Source organism: Aulonocara sp. 'chitande type north' Nkhata Bay, linkage group LG19 (genome assembly GCF_057382095.1).
Source record: "Aulonocara sp. 'chitande type north' Nkhata Bay isolate Kocher_YH1m ecotype deep benthic linkage group LG19, A_spYH_male_GT1.1, whole genome shotgun sequence".
NCBI classification, from domain to species: domain Eukaryota; kingdom Metazoa; phylum Chordata; class Actinopteri; order Cichliformes; family Cichlidae; genus Aulonocara; species Aulonocara sp. 'chitande type north' Nkhata Bay.
Genome location: NC_141362.1, coordinates 20,872,381 through 20,896,609, shown reverse-complemented (window position 1 = coordinate 20,896,609; position 24,229 = coordinate 20,872,381). Strand labels below are relative to the sequence as shown.

General features: G+C 40.2%; 4 protein-coding genes and 1 non-coding gene across 5 annotated transcripts; 3 read left to right on the top strand and 2 right to left on the bottom strand.

Moving 5' to 3' along the window:
- The first annotated feature begins 3,033 nt into the window (after window positions 1-3,033).
- On the top strand, window positions 3,034-4,703 carry LOC147306933 (syntaxin-11-like). Its single transcript, XM_086275186.1, has one exon. It carries the CDS (start codon window positions 3,077-3,079, stop codon window positions 3,926-3,928), a length of 852 nt encoding a protein of 283 aa, XP_086131312.1. The 5' UTR covers window positions 3,034-3,076; the 3' UTR covers window positions 3,929-4,703.
- A 575-nt stretch (window positions 4,704-5,278) lies between these two features.
- Window positions 5,279-11,828, top strand: stx11a (syntaxin 11a). The gene is made up of 2 exons (XM_086274868.1): window positions 5,279-5,534; window positions 6,689-11,828. Exon 2 carries the CDS (start codon window positions 6,694-6,696, stop codon window positions 7,573-7,575), a length of 882 nt encoding a protein of 293 aa, XP_086130994.1. The 5' UTR covers window positions 5,279-5,534; window positions 6,689-6,693; the 3' UTR covers window positions 7,576-11,828.
- trnal-uaa (transfer RNA leucine (anticodon UAA)) lies at window positions 8,798-8,880 on the top strand. The gene has a single exon. It is a non-coding gene; the product is annotated as a tRNA-Leu (tRNA).
- Window positions 9,814-15,594, bottom strand: fbxo30a (F-box protein 30a). Its single transcript, XM_086274867.1, has 3 exons — window positions 15,426-15,594; window positions 12,501-14,550; window positions 9,814-12,396 (listed from the first exon to the last, which is right to left on the bottom strand). The coding sequence occupies exons 2-3, from the start codon at window positions 14,511-14,513 to the stop codon at window positions 12,193-12,195; spliced, it is 2,217 nt and encodes a 738-aa protein (XP_086130993.1). The 5' UTR covers window positions 14,514-14,550; window positions 15,426-15,594; the 3' UTR covers window positions 9,814-12,192.
- A 3,111-nt stretch (window positions 15,595-18,705) lies between these two features.
- LOC147306929 (pancreatic secretory granule membrane major glycoprotein GP2) lies at window positions 18,706-24,200 on the bottom strand. The gene is made up of 9 exons (XM_086274727.1): window positions 24,070-24,200; window positions 23,453-23,541; window positions 23,244-23,348; window positions 21,199-21,350; window positions 20,970-21,105; window positions 20,385-20,479; window positions 19,693-19,861; window positions 19,358-19,472; window positions 18,706-19,253 (listed from the first exon to the last, which is right to left on the bottom strand). The coding sequence occupies exons 1-9, from the start codon at window positions 24,155-24,157 to the stop codon at window positions 19,078-19,080; spliced, it is 1,125 nt and encodes a 374-aa protein (XP_086130853.1). The 5' UTR covers window positions 24,158-24,200; the 3' UTR covers window positions 18,706-19,077.
- Between the last annotated feature and the right edge of the window lie 29 nt (window positions 24,201-24,229).

Below are 24,229 nucleotides of genomic sequence, written 5' to 3'. Positions count from 1 at the left end.
CTGGAATCCTGTTTTGGCGTCTTCTTCTAATGATGTTGAGCTTTAGCTTCTTTTTTTTTTATTTGAGTTCTGTTTCCTGTGTGGTTTTTGGAAGTTCTTCTTTTGGGGTTTTTAGTTCCCACAGTGTTTCCCTTGTCTATGTTTCCCCTCCATATTCTTCCACCTTCTGTGTTATCATGTTTAGTGTCTAGTATCAGCTGTCTTCTGCTTAAATTTAACAGTTTGCTTTTTAATTTTCCTTCCCCCTTTGTGAAGTAAAGGATGTTGTGATTGTGTTTCACTTGTGTCTTTTTCCTCTTCTGTCTGTTATTCCCCATTTAGTCCACAGTCTATATATAGTCCAGTCTTCCTCTTTCTCCTTGTCTTTCTTTAATTGTCCTTCCTGTGCTGTGTTAGGGTAATCTTTTTGCCCTTTGTTTAGCTTTCTTTTATTCCTTTTTTAGTCAATACCCAGTTTCTCTTTATGTACTACATTTGTGTCCTCTCTCCATTAGCCCATGACACCAGGTCTTAAGAAGGCGAGTGAGAAATGTGCTAAAAACAGAAACGGTGAAAGAGAACACTACTGCTGGTTGTGGTTTAGTGGGGAATTTTTAACTTCACATGGTTTCATTTATGCTTTTGTCTTAAGAGTAAAGTGTCAGTTATGCTTATACAGCTATAGGGCACACGTTGGCCTTCAAAAAAAATCCCCCGTGAGAAACAATCCCAGTGACTCAGAAACTCAGTAGGCCGATGGAAATTACTGCTCATGCACATGCAGCCTATGCACCGAATGATCTATTCAGCTTGAGTTTCTTTTTCTGGCTGCATGACTGAAAATCACTTGATGGTTGGTGGCTTCACACTTAGATTGTGTTTCATGAAACAGGAAAGGATGTAGAAGTATTAACTAAAGAAGGCAGTGTTTCATGTCTTCTTCTTTTTCTTTTTTTTTAGACTTGAGTTTTTATCATATAAGAACATTTTGGTCCCACCCCTCTGGAAGATAAGCTATCTCAAATACTTCCTCTTTATTTTTTTTAACATGTCGTGTGTCCAAAGTCAGTGACCTCTATCCCTGATGTTATCTTATATGTGCTTTGTCAAGGCCTCAGCACAGCCATTTACCCCCTTCATTGCCATTTCTGTTGATAGAAAACAACACCCGAGAACGCTATTTTTTTTTTTTAAAAAGCAGTGCGGTAAAGGTGATGATAACAGAGGTGAAATGTAAGCACGAGTGTTTCATCTTTATGTTAAATCGTTAACAAGCATAGCTTTGTCCTACTGTACGTCACCTCACGTCTCCACGTGACACGAGAGGAATGCAGAAAGTTTTGTTTTTAAAAACCTTTCCTCATAAGCAGGTCTATCAGAGATGATGGTTAACAGTTTTAAAAAATCACTTGCTCTTAAAGCAGCCGTCGCTCTACTAACTGGACTGAACTCCCATTTTCATGATCGCCTTTAACTACAGAGGACAAGGAAGTATCTGAAACTCATCTACGGCTAACTAAGAACAATACAAGTAAGATATAATAATTCTATAATCATAGCTTCATAGGTTTTATATTCTTTAGGTTTGCTCAGGGGCCCTTTTTAGTGCAAATGTTGTCAGCACAGCATCATGATACAAGACATTAAACTGTTAGTGAGTTTATACTGCATCTGATAGAAAGGGCGAATTTGTCTTGATGAATCATATGATGCGTAATTTACTACTGATTTAAAGAAAAGGGCCAGTACTGGCAAAATCATACAGCTATGTCCATGTACTTTACACTGTTAATGTTTACAGAAAGTATTCACATCCCAATAAGGCTTTTTCAGTGCTCAGAATAATAGATTATGTGTTTCAATAATGTAAAATTTGTATTATCTATTGTAAAAATCATTTAAATCCAACCAGACTTCCTTGTGACTGAGTTCATGTCTGCTTTGTATGATGGTGATCAGTAACATGATTTGCTTTTCTTCTGTTGTTTTTGTTGAGTTAAGCTTAAAATAATTTTAATATTATTATTTTTGTTTTTGGGGGGTGGGGCTTTTCAGGAAAGTAGGAAATGAGAGTGTTAAAGTTCCTCAAGTCCAAATCAAACCTGGGCTGCTGCATTCAGCCTTGAGGCTCATGTTTATCTGATCTGCTTGGGAGCTAAACCGTCACCAAAGCTTAAAACACTTTAATTCAAAGTATTGCAACAAAGAAAAAATCCAACAGCTTCTCTGTTTGAGAACTTGTTTGGCAAGTCTTTGACAGACTACACGTCCTAGTGGATCAGGAGAATTCATCTAAGATTACTCGATACTGGAGATGTAGAAAATGTGCCACAGTGCTATGCACTGATTACAAGACCTTTGTGTTTTATTTTGTAAGATGAGCTTAACAGAATAAAAGCTTTACAGTCATTAGCTGGGAAACAGCTTTCTCTTGATGTTTTTCTGTTTTAGCTTATAAAACAGGAAGCATTTATGTCTTCAGCAGGGATGTTACAGCCAATTCAGGGTAAAAAGGTCAGGCGGTGGCGGTCGGTTCAGCAGTAAGATGTTTAGTTGTAATCAATTAAACCAAGTTTGAGGAGTAAATATTTCTTTTAATTTCAATTTGAAATGTTTTTATTCATTTACTTTGGAAAAATAAAAACTAAAAGCAGCTGCAAAGCTTACTGTTTATTTATTTTAATTTACACAACGCACTGCACGTACTCACGAACCCACAGATGATAATAATCTCCTCAGCTTCATAACGCTGAGGGTTTTTTTTTTTCACTTTAAGACACTCACTTCTCCCATCGTCATCATTTTGAACTGCTGCAGACTGCTTTTTTCTGAAAAAGCAGTCTGCTCACACACACAGACACACACCTAGCTGTTCAACATAGTTTAATTTCAACTTTAGCAGCCAAAGAGCCAAATACCTCCCTTAGAAGCTGAAGACTGGCCTCAAACATGACTACAAATGAAGAATAAGGTTGCTCATTGCCTCTAAAAGTTGCTAAACACTAAATATATTGGATGTGATGCTTTTTTTTCAAGTCACGGATGAACCTTTTCTCCCAGATGAGTAAATCTACCTTTTTTCTGTTTCCTTCCAGCCATGAGAGACAGACTGGGACACCTGCATCAGGTACAGACTGACACGGAGGGTTTTAGTACAGTGCAGCTAGATAACCTATCAGATCATGAAGCAACAGCTGGAGATAATGAGCTGGATGATGTCCTGAAGGAGGCCCAGCTGATACGTCTGGAAATCCAGCAGATCCAAAATGACATCAGAGATCTGAAGGACGTAAACTATCAGGCTTTGAATAAGACTTCAGACTCCATTGTGATAAAACGGGACTCCAACGCAATTGGGGCAGATATTAAACGCAGAGGTGAAGCTGTGTTGCAGAGGCTGCATATGCTAAATAACCTCAGAGGTGAACTGGAGGTCCAACGCGGCAGTTTGGACCCCACAGTGCGCATTGCTCGAACACAGTACCACTGCCTGAGCAACGCTCTGCGGGAGGTGATGTTCAGCTACAATGACACAGAGATGAACCACAGGGAAGCCTGTAAAAAGCAGATCCAGAGACAGATGGAGATAGTGGGTAAGGAGGTTAGCATGGAGGAGCTGGAGGAGATGATGGAGGGTGAAGAATTGACTGTGTTCAGCATTCAGATACAAGGGAAATCTACCCGGTCTGCACTAATGCAGATAGAGAGCCGGCACCGTGAGTTGCAGGAGCTGGAGAAGAGAATCGCGGGGATCCAGGAACTGTTCCTAGATGTGGCTGTCCTCATGGAGGAGCAGGGAACAGGAGTGGAAAATATCCAGAAAAATGTTCAAAATGTTGGTGTGATCATTCTGGAAAGCAGGGTCTATTTGGATAATGCCATTAAATCTGATAAAAACAACCCCTTCAAGAAGCTGTTTTGCGCCTGCTTTCCATGTTATCACAATTAGGTCTTATGAAGCTTTTATTGATTCTGAAATATGGTGAAACTTTTAATGAATCGCACTGGCTTCCAGGATACACCCACAGATGGGAGCACAGTAGATGGCGCCACTAATAGAAAGGTTTGAACACTGATGGTGATGAAGCCAAGTTGCGCTGGTCATCATAAAACAAGACCCACCAATTGGCTGACTCTCCGTTTCTCTGGGAAGAGCTCCACTTCCTGCAAGCCTGAATTGTATAGGTGCTTAAAAATAGATCTATAGTAAAATATTTATTTAAGGCATTTATCTGTAAAAGCAAAGGGCAATTGCTAATGTAAAGACTCATAGAACTGTTAATATTTAACCTTAAATACTTAAGTTAGGTGATTTTAGATTGTTATTTTAGGTATATTTAGACTTTATGTGATTTTATGTGAAGTTGTAATGCGGCCTTTATTGATGGAAGTATAAAAGTTTAGCCATTAACAGGCTGGTATGACTGTAACAATTAATGATTTCTGTTCAAATGTTGATAAAGCCTTTGCTCCTGTAACTGTATGATACCAGCCAAAGGACAGTGTCAGCAGTCTGGATATCAGCCTATACTAAGTCTGTGTGACTTGTCCCCCTTAAGTAAAATAATAATAAAAAAAAACCCTTGTGTAACTATCGCTTCTTCATTTCAGCTTGATCTTTATCATCTGTAATTTGACATTGCGAGAACTTCAGCTTTTTAAATACTCTGATACATTTTCACTTTTTCAACACAGGACTGTTGCAGCTGACTAAATGGAGCAAATGGCCATAGCACTTTTTCTGTTCCTACATATAAAGCAATTATGAAGGCTTTTCCTTGCCCAACTACCAAAGAAAATTGCTTATTACAGGTTACAAGACTCCCAGTGTTGTAACGCCCCCCTCCCCCCCTTCCCCTTTCTCTCAGAAATGTAAATTTTAATACTCGTTGTATATTTTTAGACCTGATCATTAAAACCACATGTAAAAATATTGGGGTTGCACTTTCCACTTGTGTCAAACACTTGTTCCTGAACACTAAATGTGTTTTATGTCGAGGCTTTCCTTCCGTTTTCAAGGTTAGTGTTGAACTTCTAATCGCGTTTTTATGTTAGTATAATAAGATGAATTTCTTTTTTCGTGCTTCTTGTATTCTTTTCTATCTTCACAGCGAAGAATTTAAACTAAAATGAAAATGACTGAGATTCGTGGTCGACTCGTGAATCTAAAAGGTTTTTACAACACAAAACCTTTATTGCGCAAATTCCAAATGCGCAGGATTTGACATAAAAACCACCATATATAATGACTGTGACTGACCTACACCTCCTTCCTGGAATCAAACCCGAGAAGCAGTGAAATGTGTAAAGGGGAAAAGGCGTTATCTTCCGCATTAATACCCGCTGCAGGGTATATGGGCAGTGTAATGTCAGCGTGTCACTTGTAATGTATAGGACGTGATGCAAGACCTCCTTCAAAAATACCAAGTTGACTCTGGTACATGTTGAAATTTGCATTTATAACCGAGACAAAAAAGAGGAAATGAGTCTTTCCGTACTCGCCCCTTCTGCTTTTGGGACTTTGATTCTCTAGTATCGGTGGAGGACACAAAAAGGTAGGCTGTTTGCGCCTTCTGTTGTACTCTCTATATAGATATAGGCTCAGTAATCGATACATAGGTGTATTGTATCATACAGGTCGATTTCTGTATCAAAAGATTGCTTTCGAGCTATTCTGTTTCCTCCCGATCTCACCTTATCACGGGAGAGGATGCTTTGCGCTTCTCTGATGTGGTTTTTTCCACTTTAGTGAGGATTTTTAACATTATCTACATCACAGTGCACCTCAGGAATGGATTGGTTTAGCAGGAAATAACCGCTTCCTGAAGGACAGGAACTTTTAAAATAACTTCTATCTCATGATGATGAGAGTGATACAGCTGAGGAAGTAACTCACCAGTTTGCTTTTGAGGACTTTTCACTGACCTACAGCCACCTTGGATTGTACATCAAAAGCTGTTATCGTTATCTAAAAGTGAGACTTAACATTTATTCCTTAATGTTAATAATAACATATCAAAAGAAGAACTCAGTGTGATACCAGCCCCTCCTTCTCTCTGTTAACAGGAGGTTTCAGTGCAACATTGAAAGGAAATGACCAAAGAACATGACCCATCTTATTTGCTATCCAATATCCAGTTTCATTCTGTAAGGGACCGGAGGTTTTCCACACATTAAAAAAAACTGTAACTTAACTTGTGTAGCTTTGCATGATTCACATTTCAGAATAATCTCAAACATTTAAGTTAACGTGTCAAATAAGTCATTGTAAGTCCTCTCTCTTTATGGCCACCGACCTTTACTCCAATTTTCTTCTGATTAGCTGAAAACAAAGGGCTTGAATACAGATGGGTGGGGCTTCTGTGCTCAAGGCCAGAGAGCTGTGTGCCTGAGATGACTATGTTAAGGATATATGTAAAAAGTAAATGTAAAAAGTGACATCATATAGAGCTGAAAGTAGAAACAACAGTCCAAAGCCTGGTTGTTTTCTTGCATGTGCTGACCTCACTATTTGAAACTTCTGCTATGTTTAATATGAACAGTATACATGTGACAGGAAATAAGATGAAGAGGAGCAAAGCCAGCAAAATAAAGTTGTGCCATTAGAATTTTTGATATTAGTTTTTTATCTAGTTCTTCACCACAGAGTAAAGAGTGCGTTTCCCACAATTCCATTAGCGAGGTGAATAAATGTCTATGACTCTTGCAGGTAAGATGAAGGACCGACTGACTGAGCTGCAGGCCTTCACGCCTGCAGAGCAGGAGTACAAGCCCACAGAGAACGAGAGACTCGCCGGTGAGGATGAGGAGCCTCTCGAGCAACACGCCATTGTGTTTGAGGGTGAGGACATGATGGATGGCATCTACAAGGATGCCCAAGCGATGAGGAAGGAGATCCAGTTGCTCAGAATGGATGTGAAACGTCTGGGGAAGCAGAACACCAGGTTCCTCACATCAGTCAGGAGGATCAGCAGCATCAAGCGGGACTCCAACGCACTGGGACGAGACATCAAGGCCAGAGGGGAGTCCATTTATAAAAAGCTGGAAAAAATGGGGAAGCTGAGCAAGGAGCTGGAGGAAGACCACGGAGTTACATCAGCTTTGGCTCGCATGGTGCGCTCGCAGTATGTGTCTTTGACCAGCGCCTTCCACAGTGCCATGTCTGAATACAATGAAGCTGAAATGGCGCAAAGGGAGAATTGCAAAACCCGCATCCAGAGGCAAGCAGAGATCATGGGCAAGGAGGTAACCAGGGAGCAGATAGACGAGATGACTGAGACGGGCAAGTGGAACGTCTTCTCGGATAATCTCCTGCTGGAAGGGAGGACTGCCAGATCTGCTCTCAACGAGATTGAGAACAGGCACAAGGAGCTGCTGGAGCTGGAGGGCCGCATTAGGGACATTCATGACCTTTTTTTCCAGATGGCGATGCTGGTGGAGCAGCAGGGCTGCATGCTGGACAACATAGAAGCAAATGTAGGGGCAACAGAGGACTATGTAGCCAAAGCTTCAGCGCAGATCAAGCAGGCTGTGAAATACAAGAAAAGCAATCCATGCAAGAAGCTGTTTTGTTGTTGTTTCCCATGCTGTAAATGAGGCGCCACCAGTTCCCGCCCCCTACCAGAACATTTGATTCAAATCTGCTTTCTCTGCAAATGTTTCCACATGAAAGCTTTTTGCTGCTCTAGATGTGTCCAGATATCACATTCTGGTATCATTTTCTTTATTGAGTTGATACCAACTAGTCAGAGTGATTCAAACCACATGCACATATGCAAATATATACAGTGCGATGATGGTAGTTACATTTCCTGATTGCTACTGAGAACAGCTTATGCATACATGACTGCTGTAAAAACATCGAAATTATTATTTCATGTGACTTGCAGCTTTGTTTAGCTTTTAGCTTTGTACAGTCTGCAATATTTAAGCCCATAAAGTATGATTTTATTTATAAATAAATGCCTTGGAGTGGCTATATTTGGACAACTTGAATGTGCATCTACAGCTAAGCTTGGAACCGGTACTTGCTATAGACGTGTTTCTTATTGCAACCATTGCTTCACAAGTGTGTAGAAACACTGATCACAGCTCAACCAGCAATTGTGGTTAGCTGGGGAGGCAAGTTAGATTTGTGAGGATTGTGCAACTATATGTTAGCCACCCCCATGTATATCATCACCAGCTACAAGCCAAGGCTGTGCTTTTCCTCCACATGTTGCTTCACATAAAAAAACACAAACACACAAATATCTGTGTGTCAGCTCCACTTTAGAAAGTCAATGATTTTGTTTATCACTGCCAGACAACCAACGTCACCAAAGCCAGTGAAATCTCTTTAACAGGGCAGTTTGCCTGACTTAATGCGGTGTTTGCACAGGTAATGTTACAGGAGAAACAGAACAGAATGGCAAAATAAACAGGTCAGAGGACTTTCTGTTTGCACAGGAGGCCTATCTCACTGCCCTTTGTGATGGTAGTAAAATTTAAAAACCCTTATTTCCCCGTGCCTCTGGGCCAGCCCATCCCTCACTGGGGGAATCCCAGTCATCAGCTGGTAAACTGAGGGTGTTGTGACTCAGACTGCTGTGTACCTGTGGGAGTTTTCAGACTTAACTGCCTCTGCTCTGTGTTGAAATGAGTTTCAGGGCTGCAATGATTGCACTTCCTCAGCAGTGCTGTGCGGTTTCTACTGGGGGCATTTACCGACAAAAGCGTGTTTATTTGAACTGTGGCGTCACGCCTCTGGTAGCTGTGCGTGCTGGAGTCACACGGCTTTATCTGATGTGAGCCATGCGCTGATTGTGCACGTGCACTCACCAGGATGGCCGAGTGGTTAAGGCGTTGGACTTAAGATCCAATGGACAATAGTCCTCGTGGGTTCGAACCCCACTCCTGGTAAAAACGGAAGTTTTAACCGATGTTTGGAGGAAATGCGTGCAGTCTTATGCACTTCAGGACGACTTTACTCTTCATGGTCAGCCTTTCTGCGCTTAAGCTCCCACAGTAATAATTGTCACCTTCCTTTGAGATTCCTGTTGCGAAGCCATTGTTTGCCATTGCTTTGTCTGTTTTTTTCTTACCACGCATGTACTCTGGTTCAGCTAAGAAACTAAGAGAGATTTTGGATAATTACAAGGGGCACGCCTCACTGCCTCACTATAGATTTGAGACTTAACAGGTATTTGATTACACAGTGTGGTCCAAATGTAAACAAAACGGCAGTACAGTAGCAGATATTAATATTTAAATATTCAAAAGCCCCTAAAAAGCAGTAGTTGATGCTTTCTAACAGATTTACAAATGCTGTAACAAAAGGAGACGTAATTGCAAAGTAACATGCACGTGAAGAAGCTTTCATCATTGCCATTCTTCAGTGACGCTTTTATTCAAATATTTGAAACGAAGTCAATGATGAGGACTTTTATACTTTATTTTCTCTTCATTCTTATCTTGAATCAAAACCCACCAACCGGGGACCAACAGCTAAATCACATCCTGGCTCATCATCGCAGTGGAAGATGTTATGTACCAAGAGGCCTATTTATATTTCCTGTGTGGACGGTTTCGCACCCCTGATGGTGAAGGTCTGTTTATGTGGTGCCATCTAGCGGTGAGGGAAATATTATTTCACAAATGCTGTATTATTGTTTTCCCAGTTTAACAGACACTGTATTAAATCTCTCAAGACTTTGCTGGCACTAAAAGAAGACAATGTGTCCTATTTATATTCTTCTGCCTTTGCAATGGGTCAAAACGAAGGAATAAAACACAAAGATATTAGAGTACAGTTTGAAATGGCTTTTGAACCAATCATATGTAGACTAAGTGGGTCTGAAGAGAACATCTGTTAGTGTACACCTGATCTAAATATACAGACATACCTCTGATAGATACTGAAAAAGATTAAAAGTCGAAACATTTAAGAACTCAAGAGTCTCTTTATTAAAATGGACCAAAAGTCAAACAAATGAAGTTGGCATACTGTGGTGAAAAAAACAAAACAAAACAAACAAAACAAAAGAAAAAAAAAAACCCCATCAGCAGTGATAATTTAACCCAAAATACTGATACACTCCAGGTGCAAAGACTGCAAAACAAAAAGTGATCTGGAGACCTCTTACATGCATGAACATCCACAGAATAAAAGCCTGATTTGCATGCTCAGTTCCTCATTCAACTCACTCGGACAACTTTAACGCCAAAGAGTTAGTGCATCTCATCAGGTTTTGTTGATTTCATTCTTTCTGTCTCTCTTTCTATAATATAAGAAAGGACATAAAATGTACTAATATTAATGCGTGGTGCCTGAGAAACAAACTGTATAAATTAGCCTGTAACTGGACTGATTACATGCAGAACAGGAAGGAGTAGCATTCTTGCTGCTTCAACAAAGACAACCTGTCAAATTTAGGATTTAAATTTTACAGTACATGCCGTCATGTGCAAATCAGTAATTCAAATCCAGACCTAACAGAGGCAGACTTGCATTTCTTAAAACAAAAAAAAAATAATAATAGATGTACCAGTACAAAAAAAAACGAAGAAAAAAAAGAAATCACACAAACTGAAAAAGACAGTTTAGTTTTGACACAGCTTGGGCTTTCCTACATCCAAAAGAAAAAGAAACACACACCATACCCATATTTCATCACTAACTAATGACATGTCTGTCATTTTAAACCAGTTTCAAAAAGTTTTTGAAGATTTCTTTCTATATATGGGAACTACAAGTTTTGTTACATCAAATTTCTTAATTCAGACAAAAATAAATAAATAAATTGTTCAACAAGCCCAATCACGAAGATTTATAAGTTTAAAAAAACCAAACAAAACCTTACTGATAAACATGAAAACCATGTTATTTCAGCACTGCAACTCACACCACTATAATACTGAAACAGTTCCCCACGGATCCTGTAATAATAAAGCAGCTGACCAGCTGTCGTGGCATTTTCAGCAATTTTCTCAAATACACTACGGTGATATGAAGCTTCATGATACGACCCTGAGACACCAACAATACGTGAAAATAGCGGACATGTAGTGCCAAAAAGAAAAAAACAACTTGAAAACCATGATAAATAGTGAATATGAACATAGTTAATGGTGCTTATTAAAGGAGGGAAGTGTGTGCCCGTTATTTTTCCTAGAACCTGGCCTGCAGGATTTGTTGAGGTCTGACACTGAGGGGAAGGAAACCACGCTTCCTGCTAACCAGTCACTGATGATTCACCAGGTACATTCATTATTTGACTTCGCTACATTTAGATTTTTGAAGAAAAGAACCTCTAAATAATTGCTGGTTACTTGTCAAAATAGCTGGTAAAAAAAAAAAAAACCCACAAGCCAACCGTGGCTTAAAAAACAAACAGGAAAAAAAAAAATAGTACTGACACTCAACTGGTAAATAGTGTTGCTTCATGTCTCTGTACCCTGACTAACAAAGCCGCCTCTTAGTCAGAAGTGTGAAAAAAAGTTGAGGGTGGACCACTGTTGTGACTGCTAAAACATGCCAAAAAAAAAAAAAAAGGTGTGAGCATGCTCATGCTGGTGCAGTTCAATAATCCTGTAAAGTGGAGCACAGACGTTTGGTCAATGTGAAAATGTAGAATTAACGCTGTGAAATCTGAGTTCTAAGCAGTACACACATGGTCACTGTAGGTATCTAAAGAAGATGTCAAAGCGTTCTAGGTAGCAGTAACTGTTCTAGCGTGAAGCAGTGGAGAAATCTCACAGATGTTCTGAACGACCTCATGGCGAGAAAAATCAAGTGTATCTCAAGTTAAGGCTCTACTCTTACCAATGAAGCACGGTACTGACTTTTTGATATAAAAATTGTTTAAAAATTCTACACCAAAAACATTCGATATTTACACAGTGTCAGAGTAGGTAAAGATACAACTTCAGTACACCAGGATTAATATCAGAGAGGAAGATACAACGCTAGAACTTCAATTTGCTTTTTTATAGTCCTGATGTGTGACTGCAGCAGGTCAGCCTCAGCTGAAGTATATGCCAGCTCACTACTGGCTTTGTCTTATTTGAGGGATTGAAGACTGTTTCCACTGTGTAGCAGAGAACCACAGGTAAAGTTCAACCAGGAGTTGTCTTTCTGAGGCCGGAAGAGTCGTAATGTCTGTAAACACTGGAGGAAAAATGTGCATTTGAGTTCTATAGGACCCAGAGGAGTCTGAAGGATGACCTCACCGTTTATGCTACTGGTTTGAGAACTGAACGTAAACACCTCCCTTCCTTTGTGAGCTCTCTGGTGAAACACATGCATGGCAGAGGGATCGCCTCCTCCCTACGAGAAATTGTGTTAAATTTGCATTTCTTGAGGTGATCAGCCATGCTGGCGATGTTTGCAAATTTCCACTCGTTCACTGTACCAAAGGCTGTGCTGAATCGCCACACCTGAACAGAAATAGGAAAATTTGTTTATTTTCATGTGCTGAGCACAAGACAGACAAGTGAAATTTGCTCTCAGCTGTCTTTAAAGAGTGTGCAAGTGGACAAACCTTGTTTGTGATCTGCCATGAGGGAGACCCATCAGCACGCCGTTTCTTCTCCCACAGCAGAACAACCATGCCACGCATCTGCAGCAGGCTGGCACACACATCTCTCATGATGCGGGACACTCTGGAGAGCTGGCACAAGCTAAAGCTGTCCAGAAAACTTGCTATGTGCTGCAAAACTTCAAATGGAAGACTGCTGAACTGGTCACACTGAGAGCTAAACTGGCAGTTCTTTCTTAGGCGCGTGTCCCCAGTTTTCAACGGCAAACCAGGCTGCACCCCGAAAGAACCCAGGTGCCTGTCGTGGATGATCCGGAAGCCCTGAACAGATGGACAAAATCGTCTTTGGGAGTAGGTGCAGCCGTAGTAGGCCAAGGGGCAGCGCTGCTCCATCCAGCCATTGAGTCCAGCATGAATATCTCCATGAACATTTTTGAAATGAGATGAGAATTCATCTCGTCGGAACAGCTGCCCACACACAAATGTGAACATGGAGCGCTGTTTGGTTTGGTATCGGGCCACACATTCAAGCACTAGGTCCAGTCTGAGAGTGTGGAAGGGGCTGGGGTTGGAAAGCTGTGGACTGGCGTGATCGCAGGCTGAAGCTGAAGCAATATCCCCCACCATGGTGTTGGTTGCAAGAATGGCAGAAGGGAAGGAGAATGTTTGCGTACCAAAATCAATGTGGTAGCCATCAACAAACCTGCTGTCTGAGATTCCTCTGCCTCCTGGAGAATCGCCAAGGCAAAAAAGCAAAGCTGCAGTGATAAGGTCAATGCCATGGAGGCCCATGGGGTCATCTGCTACCTCCAGGTCAGATGTGTCAACTGCCTTGTCCTCCATCTTCGCTCGAAACAAATAAGGATCTGACAGCAGGGCCCGACGTCCATTAAATGTAAACATACTTATTCCTCTAAGCACTTCTACATTCTGTAGCTTACGCTCCAGGCACCTGTACCTGAGTTCAGTGGGTAAGTGTTGCAAGAAGTTATTTCTCACATGATCAGACAGTAGGAATGGCATTGGAGGTGCAAGTGGTTCTTGTTGAGGCACAGGAGGTTCCAGTGCTACAACAGGCATGTAATTCTGAGGCATCTCTGGCCAGACAAGGTTGGAATCATTTATCGGTTCATCAATGTCGTCTTCCTTCTCATCAAAAAGCAACTCAACAAAATCATTTTCTTCAACCCAGTTGATACCATCTTCTTCTCCATCGTCTATAGCAGCGCTCTCCACTCCGCCCACCGCTCCCAGCTCGCACTCTGAATCAGAGTCACTTTCTTGCATATCTACATTCTTCCCGCCTTCAGCAACATAAATACCATGGCTATCACCATTTTCTCCATTATGGAGTGCTCCACTCTTATCAGTCTTTTCACCATTTAAGTTTCCAACAATTACATTAATGTCCTTGGAATTAGTGAGGATGTCCAAGGCAGCAGCTAAATTTCTCCTCGTCTCCACTGAAGCCCTGTACAGCTCATTAAAGGGCTCTTCCTCCATTTCCACTGTTGCATTACCTAACACTGTCTCTGGTAAACTTGATGCTGTGGCCATTTTATCACTTTCATCTAATTCTTTATCTCCATTCTTCGACACAGTGGTCGTGACCTTAAGGGACTCTAACAGCATCCTTTGATCCTGCAGAGCCAAAGCCATGTCTAACTGCTCCACCTCATCGAAGTCTTTGCTCAAGTTTTCATAGGACTTGCGATCAGCATAGCTGACAGGCCAGCGGTTCCACTCCATAGTACAACATACTATACTTGCAGGACACGTCTCAAGGTGTTGTGCCATCCTGACCCTTGCAATAGTGAAAGGGCAGCCAAACCCACTGTTGAGGCAAGGGAGGCGTTCATAGGGACACAGCAGACGATGTTCCTCTAGTTTGCACGAGTGAAAAACTGCCCCACAGACAAGAGGACAGCCAATGAGGTCACAGGAAACACCTGTCTCTGGTCTCACCATGCATCTTCTATTGATGCATTTAAGGCAGTGGGGGTGTAGAGTCTCCATTTTTTCCCCTAATGATAGCTGGAGAAGGTGTCCAACCCTGAAACAAAATGATAAATAGATTTCTTTTGTTGAGAAATCTCACACGTCATGGTAACACCCCTGTTTTTAGGTTTAACTGGAACAAAACATGTCTAGGGTTACATTATACCATCTATGCAACCATTTAATAGCACACGTGCCTTCAAAAAGCCCTGTCACCGATTCCCTCCACATGCACTGTAAACCTTTACGCTATTCAGTAACATTTCACAACACCCATCTTAGGTTTCATGGTCACACCAGTTTTTCCAGGACTTTCAAGGCAAGCCTGAACCCTGACCTTTAGGCCCTGTAACTTGCCCTTAGTTTTTCAAGGAATTCTGGTAACAAGTAAAACAAGAACAGCGAACAATTCAACCTGCCAACCGGGTGCAACACAGCCACCAAAATACTTCTGAATTATAACGCCGGGCTTATTTGGTCATGCTGCTTGTGTAGGGGATTTGTGGGATAATGAACGCAAGCTAAGAGGACAACAATCATATTAAAGACCCACAACAATGCTGCAAGCCCTAACAATGCAGTGCAACAAAGAAGAGCTATTATTCAAGTCTTTAATGCCTTGGCCGGCGACCGCTGTCTAAATTACGCAAGCATAACTGGCTAAAAACACAAACAAAAACACAGCAACAACTCCTAACACATCAATCCATCAACAGATTACATGTTAACAACATCCAATTGCAGCTTGGCAAGTATGCATTTACGTGTCAATGTATAAAGTTAAAGAATGACAAGCTAAGTCACAAAACTTTAAAAATCTTAATAAGTAAACAAAAGAACATCAACAACATGACTAGCCGGTTAGCGTTAGCGGCTACACTTTGTTAGCCTAATTAGTTAGCTAGCTCACAGCTTCTACAAACAACTTACCCGAGTCGCTGGGCTCTCCGAGTGTGCTTTATTTATATTGTCTAACTTTTAACAGCTCCGTCGATGCCTGCAGTACGGAAACTGTGACTACACAAACACCCCGCGGTATTAAATGTGTTTAAATCTTCTTATGAATTGAACAGGCTGCAGCTGCTTCCTCGCTGCTCGGGGTCAGTCGGAGTTATGTTGATCCTGATACTGCGGCGCAGTACTACGTCATCACGTAAACCGGCCGGTGTCCCGGTCATATTTAGGTTTATGGAGGCAGACCTGAGAGCACTGAAATAAACAGAGTGGGAAAACCCCCGAGGGCAGTTTTACATCTATAATCACTATTAGGGTGCTTATGATGCAGTCTGGGAAATTTAATGGGAATAGACTCCTGAGATAATATTAATTAGCTACCCTTAATTAATATTTTCCTTCCAAGGAGACAGTTTCCTGTCATTTTTTAAGTGGTCTCCAGCAATAGTTCTTCTGGCTTTCTAAAGGTCTTTCAAAGTATTTCTTTGGACATTTGTTGCCTTTTCACTAATTTTCAGAGGAATGTTTTTATTTTTGTTAAGCTACTTAACACTGACCTATGAATCATACCAGCATGACAAGGCACTTAACTCAAGGAGTGAACCATTGTTCTGACACACTTCGTTACTAGAAGCCTGTGGCAAAAACACATAATTTGTTCCAATTTCTTTTTTGAATCTACAGAAAGTCAAAGACAACATGATATAATGGGCATAAAATACTACTGTTGAACCAACAAGGTGATTCCCAAAGAGCCATTAACTGAAAACGTAGCTCATATCATAGCTCATATCTATCTAGACAGCATGGTGTGCGGTGTGTCCTTAAAAAAACTTAAGGAAACTGGACAAATGGAGGACAACAGAAGAAGTGTCAGGTATAAAATCTGTCTGCAGCTGGCACAGAATTGGCACAGAATCGGAAAGTTATGGCTTTAAGAAAGAGGAAAAAGCTTATTAAAGATGCATCTAACTCTACTATGCACCAAATCATCATTAGACATGGTCCTAGTGGAAGGGTGGCTGTGAAGAAACCATTCTTATGGAGGTAAACTGGAATAAAAGGCTGCAAACTTTCACAACAACTTGACTGAAAATCAGTGGCAACAAGTCTGATAGTGTGGTGAATCAAAATCAGTATGTGTGGGAGGAGGGCAGGAGAGGTACACTGCATACAGAATACTTATATGCTGCATTTCTATGTGTGTTTGTGCATGATTCATAATTAGTTTAATCTATTTCCCATTTTCACAGCAAAAACATAAAGAAATGAGTGGTGGCTCTAGACTTTTGCATGGTACTGTATGTAGGCATACAAGTAAAAATCAGAGGATGCTTAAAAAACTCAGAAAGACTAATTACATTTTTATGCATAAAGATAAAAAGACTGGGGTAAAATTATAACTTATCCTATCATAAATAAGTCTTTCCCCTCTGTTCGAGAAGGTAAAGCAAGATTTGGAGAGATGGAATTCCCTACCTGTTTCTTGGCTAGGACGTATAGCTTTGATTAAGATGAATATTTTACCTCGATTGTTATATCCTGTCCAAATGATTCCGGTTATATTTTCAAATAGAGTGATGAAGGATCTGAATAGTTGGCTAAGCTCTTTTATATGGAGCAAACGTAGACCAAAACTTAAGATGGCTACACTGCAGCTCCCAGGTTCAGTAGGAGGTCTAGATTTACCAAATATTAGAACATATCAATTGAGTACTCACATGAGTTATATTCATGACTGGGTCACAAATAATTCACACTCTATCTGGTTGGGGATTGAAACCTCTCTTTCAAAGTATCCATTAAGGGACCTATTGTTTTTCAAGAACTTTAAAGATATTAGATTGAGCTGTGATAATCCAGTCACACTTAATACACTTAAGGCCTGGCGGTCAGTATGTCGAATTGAGGGAAGGTTGAAGCTAACATCTATGTTTACTCCTATTGTGAATAATCTTGACTTTCAACCGGGGATGTTTGATATAGGTTTTAAGGAATGGAAGAACAAAGGAATTCAGAGACTGAGGGACTTATTCTCCGATAATGTAGTTATGCCATTTGACCAAATGGTTGAGAAATATTCTCTCCCCAAGCATGACTTTTTCCGTTACTTACAGATAAGGCATTATATTTTGCATAGTACTAACTTTAGTGAGAGTCATGAAGTCTCTCCTGTTGAAAAATTATTATTTTTAACAGACAAAGAGGTACCTGTGAAGATATTTTATAAGGCTTTATATTCTGTACTCTCAGGGACGTCACAGAGGCTTAAAGGCAAATGGGAAAAGGAATTAGGTATAGTAATTGATGATGAGGAGTGGGAAGATGTCTGGAGTTACGCCAAATCAATATCAGTTTGTAATCGTACCAAAGCAATACAGTTAAAAATTATACATAGAATGCACATATCTATGTTTCGCAGACATCAATATAATCCTACCCTTTCACCCATGTGCCTTAAATGTAAGACAGTAATTGGTACCCTAACTCACAGCTTCTGGTCATGTTTGAAATTGCAAGAATATTGGTCTAATGTGCTATTTGAAATGGAGAAGATTTTCGGTTGTGAATTGGAGATGGACCCTCTGTCTCTCATACTGGGCCTCCCCAGCCGGCGATTAATATCCAAGAATAATAGGAGATTGTACTGTGTTCTCACCTATGCGGCAAGGAAGAATATACTACTCCAATGGATTTATGAAAAAGTACCAACTATTAAAGGTTGGAAAAGAGTAGTGTTGGATTTAGTGCCACTGGAATATCTTACATGTATATTGCATTCAAAAACAGATCAATTCTTTAAGGTGTGGGAACCATACTTGAACTATGTGGAACCTGATGTTTCTAATATTATGTTACAAGGATTCTCTTGAGTGTTTAAACTGTAATGGAACTGAGCTGTTTTTTTTTTTTCTGTTTTTTTTTATGTGTTTAGTTATCAGTTTGTTTGTTTTATGTTTGTTTGTCTGTTTGTTTATTTTTTGGTTTTGAATTGTACACTGTATTATGTTATGTAATTATGTACTATTTGTGAAAATAAAAAGGAAAAAAAAAAAAAAAAAGTCTGATTACTGTTCATGTCATATCCAGGAAGCATTAACAGCAAATTCACATCCATTTTCATTAAACGTGAAACACGATTAAACATGATTAATTTAAGAACATTGTTTTATTTACGTCTGCTATTTGGGTCACGTGTTAAAACTAAAACCATGTGACCCAAAACTGAGCAGCATATTTGTGTGTCATATAACATTAAAAAGTAAAACATTAAACGTTCGGGCATGTTTTTTGTTTTGTTGCTCTGGATCATATTCAATTGAAAAGGCACTACAGTTGCTTTTTGAGTAAAAGCCACACATGCAAGAAAGAATTTACTTCAGTGAAAATACAAATGGTATACAGCAGTTGAATTAAGTAGCACAAAATAAAAATAATGACATAAAGCACAAGTATCTTAATATCAGGAATGTGTTTAAGAGAAATGTTTATTACCCACAGCTTTTTACAAATCAAACAAATTTTTTTTCTAATGAGCATAATACACAAAACATATAACATTATTATAAAAACGCGTGTACGTATGTTTTCCTGTGTCCATTTACTAATTCTATAAAGTCCATACAATTCATGAGGCCACTTCTGAGATGTGATGAATGTTGGACAGGGTAAGCTGTGCTTCCCGTGCTGGGTAGAAATGTCTGGAGCGAAGCCACAACCTCCCAAAGACTCCTGTTACCAGCAGCAAGACAAGCAGCAGTCCTCCAAGGACAAAGGTCTCCACAGCTGGGACTCCTCCTGCATCTACACACAGGTGGGTCTGCATGCTTATGAACTGCTTACAGTGTCTGGAATCTTTAAACTATGAAGTTAAACTATATTAACTGCAAAGACTGAATTAAACATACCTAGACTGGGATTTTCACTGTGGTTTAATAGTCGTCTTATGGGTCCGTAAGACACTGTATGGGACAGTGGTATTTCTCTCCGTGTTCTCAGTAATCCATCTTCACCGGAACAGTTCTGTTTGGCAAATACACGAGTGAAATGTGAAATTTAAAAACCAACATAAGCAGTCAAATATACAGTCATAAGCACTGTATATTTAAAATGATGGCAGCTCATATGGCTGAAAACCACTCCTAGGCTGACGGGTCTATATTGGTGACATATAGCAGGCTACTTGTCTGAACTGGCTCCTGACTATCAGTTTGAGGAATGGGTGCAGCATGAGGTCACTCACAGGCTGACACAGACCAGGACCACTGTGGCAGATCTGGACGTTGCAGTGAAGGAAGACGTTGGTATAAGAGCTGCCGACAAACTTAAACATTTGTATCCTGAACGTGGCCTCTGGGCCCTGACCGTTCTTCAGCACGCTCAGAGTCTGGTCGTTGGTCAACACTGGACAGCTAGAGGGAAGGAGACAAGTCTAAGAGGCCTGCTGATAGCAATGAAACACGATGCTGCACTTTAAATATAACAAAAGGAGAAACAGCTAATAAAAAAAAATGCAAACATAACTTGAGGTGATACAACACAGAAGTGTTTGAGTGCTTTCATCTCTTCATCTCTTTAGCTCTGAGAAATCTTGGTGCATTTCATAACTCTGCTGTTGCCAACAGTACCAAATACTGCCTGGTTGTCAAGGGCATGCACAGCTGTTGAAGTGAAATGCATGTGGCCTCTCAGCCAGGAGTCACATGACCAGCCTGTGAGATTTGTTGTCTGGACAGCTCTCTATGCAACAAACTCTCTTATTTCAGATTTCAACAGTGCACCCATAGGAGGAGGTGGAACTGTTTGCTAATGTGGTGAAACAACACAGCCACGGAGAACGCCATAAACAAGCTTCCACACCTTCAAAGTATGTGGTGTAAACATGGCAATCATGCATTTTCATCTGCATTCAGTTTAAACAGTCCAGAGGCAGACCTGTCTGCGATGAAGGTGTAATGAATATTGCTGTATGGATCACTGGTCGGCGTAGCCCAACATCTCTCCATACGCAGCTGCAGATGAGAAGGTATCTGTGACACAGACAGAGTTCGGCAACGGTCAATTAATTCCTTAAACAGGACAAACAGTTTTCCATAACGCACAACAAAATGATGACTCATAGTAAGTAAACAACAGGTGTACCAAGAGATTATAACAGCACGAAAGAGGACTCAAATGACTGTCTAGTCATGGGTGGAGTGTTAGATTTCCAGCACTGGTTGGAAAACTACCCACAAAACATATTGCTTAACCTTGTGTAAGAGCACACCCAAACTAACTCAAAAATAGCTGTGAATATTAACAACACTTTGAATGCTTAACAGTCAGAGCCAAGTATATATAATCCCTGTTAGATATTAACAGATATACTTATCCTGCCAATCAAATGCAAATACAACATATTGCTTTTGTGCATCATTCCAATTTGCAAATATATAATACAGCTTGTTAAGGTGAGAACTACATCTTTACTATTTGGAGGTGAAAAATATACTAAACTGACATTTCACTGCGATTTACCATGAAAACTTTTACAAAGATGTTATCCTCCAGAGTCAGCGATGGCACAGTGGTCCACCTGTCCTCAAAGGCTTCGTCTTTGTACAGCAGCATTGACACTGAGAAATTCCCATCCTCAGTGTTCAGAGTGATAGGTCTACAGAGGCAATGGGTTTATTAAAATAGGCCAAATGTTGAGAACAAATCATTCTCCAGTTGGAGAAAAGTCAGAAAAGAAGAAAACATTTACCTGATGTCCACTCTGATCATGTTGGGCTGTTGGACCATGTAGTTGATGGGGTAGCGGCACGCAAATGTTATGTTGATGTAGTTTCTTGTGATAATATCTGAGTAGTTGTTGTGTATGGTGTTTATGAACACCATGTGTGTGTCATCTGAGGCCTATGGAGAGAACATAGCATGTGTGATGGTCAGTGAGGGGAAATGTAGCTTGTTTACTTTACCGTTACTTTTTAGATTTTTATAGAAATAGGAATCAATAATGCTGTTTTAGGTAAGAACAACTGCAGAAACCTGGAATAGAAATTAAGTGATGGGCTGATTAAATAGTGGAGATCTTAAGAGAATGTCTTTTATGAAAGTTTAGAAGTTTAGTTAAGTTTGATGCCTTTGTCTAACTAATGTCTGGATTGAGACATCATAAAAGACATATACACACGAGTCTAACATAATGCAGGTTGGGCGGCCTTTAGTCTGCATGTTAAAGTATCCTTGGGAAAGATACTGAACCCTGAGTTGCCACCATGCCACCATATTCATCAGGGTGCAAGTGTGTGTGAATGTTAGAAAGCACTTAGGCATAGATAAAAGCACTGTGTGGATGTTTGTGTAACTGAGTGAAAGAGACTTGTATTAGAAAGTGCCTTAAGTGTTCAACTGAGTAGAAAGGTGCTATATAAGTACCAGTCCAACTTAACATTTAACAATACATAAACTCTACTGTGGTACATATGAATACTGGCAAAGTGGATTTGCTAGCATCACCACATTCATTTTTTAATTCAATTCAGTTTCATTCATAAGGTGCCAAATCACATAACAGTTAGATCAAGGTGCTTTATACTGTAATGTAAACAACCTATAATAATACAGAGATTAAGTTAAAGTTAGGTTGAGTAGTCACTGGGATTAAATACTCTTATTCAGCTGTCACCATCCTTTTAAAATAAACCATAAAATGGGAACAGGTGAAAAGCTGGTGTGTGAAGTTTCTGCAGGTCCCTGTTGAGATGCAGGGTGGTGACCATGGTTACAAAGCAGGACAAACTGTCTTTACCTCTAACAGTTCAACATTTTTTACTACTTCTTGGTAAACACTCAATCGCTCCCCCGGGGCAGCCTCAATGAGAGGACCACTGACAGATCTCGCAGCAAACTACATAACCCCCCACTGCTACGTGCACTTATCACGAAGGCTCTGAGTCTTATACATCCAGAAATGTCAGCGAGGAAACTGTAAACGTGGCGTCTCTGATGGCAGGGTGTAAAAGGTGCTACGGTCAAGGTGAAAGCATGACTGACAGCTGTGACATTCTTCTCCTTTAGCAACAGCCCTTTTTCCTTCAGAGCATACTTACTTTCCTCAGCTTCTGTGCAAAAACCTTGTAAATCGCAGAAATTGAGTACTGAGAGAACTGCTGAAAGCCGTGTTAACCTTTTAGGTGGTTTACAAGAAAATTTTTAAAGCATTCCAAGGATTTAAAGGACACTTATGTGTTAAGCAGTGGCTGACTTTCAGTGTAGAGCAGCTGGATTAAAATAACCGTGAGCCTCATTGCCCACGTGAATGCTGATAAATAAGAAATACAAGAATACAAGACCATTCAGAGTCCCATTGATGCTTTAAATGAGGCCCTGTCCTGTTATAGGCAAAAAGAACAGCTCTGTCCGTCTTTCTTGAAGAAATGCCACTCCTCCCCTTCTTTTCTCTTCCTTCCCGTCTCTCTGGGTTCAGCGTGTGTGCCTTTCTCTGTCCATCTATTATACTTGCTATGAGCTAATTTCCATACAAAATCTGAACACAGAGCCTCATAGTCCACATTCACAACACAGTAGAAAGAAGGTGATGGATCATGGATCTGAAGATATTCCTGCAGCACCTGTAGACCCTTTAATTCATTATGAAGAGAATCCTCTTAACATTAATGGAGGTAGTAAAGAGTAACTTGTCTTCTTATCAGATTTACCTGAATTTAATATCTGAGTTCACTCTTAAAAGATCACCTGAAGGAGCAATCCTCTATTTTTTTAAGGCAAATCAAAGATGGATCATACCATTATAGTGCCGCAATCTGACAGATTTGTCTTAATGCTGAAAACATAGTCCTCTCCGACTACATCACCACGGCACTCCGGATCATTTAAATGCAAATCCCAAGCCTTAAAAGAGAAGACACAAAGCAAATAGAGACAAATATGTAATAATTACTCAAAATGACACAGTGCTCTTTGGCATTATTAATGACTGGTCAGTGATGACTTACGTAAACAGGAGGAACTTTGTTGAGAAAAAAAGCGCTTGGAATAACAAGCTCCATACGGTCGTTGGTGCAAATGACAGTTTCATTAAGTTCTAACAGTAAAAAAAACAAAGTTATTTTATCAGTCACATTTTACACTCGGCACCTATAAACAGGTATATTACTATTTAACCAGTCAGCACATGTAGCGGACCAACAGTGTAGCCACCAATAAGTAAATCAACCAAACCAACAATATCCAAATATTAGCTTTAGAATGATTATTTTCCTCTTTTGTTGAAAGTTATACTATGACTCAGTACTTTTGAGCATTATGTATGTATATACAGGTCATTTTCTATATATTTTTCTTAAAAATTAGCCTCAATCATTTTCAGAGAGTCAAGACCTGAATGTGGTTGAAACCCGTCACTGCATTTAATGTCAAGGCATACAGCTTTTGCCAAAGGAGGCACCAGTTATACTCCAGCTTTCACTGGACTTGGACTAAATCCTCCTCTCTTGAGTTAGAACCTTTTTACAATTATTGCAGCCAGTAAAACAAAACAAAACATGCTAATCAATAATCAGTTTGTTTTTTGTTCATCCCCAGATTTGTGAGCTGTGAAACGTGTGCTCACCCTCCGCCTCAGACTCCAGATAGACTGCCGAGGTAACCATCCTCATGGTGAGCAGTAGCCAGACAAAAACCAAACTGGCAGATGCCATCTTCCCTCTGCTTTCTGGTAGCTCAGCCACTCCACTACCTTTTGGCTCCTTCTCTGACACTCTGTGAATCTT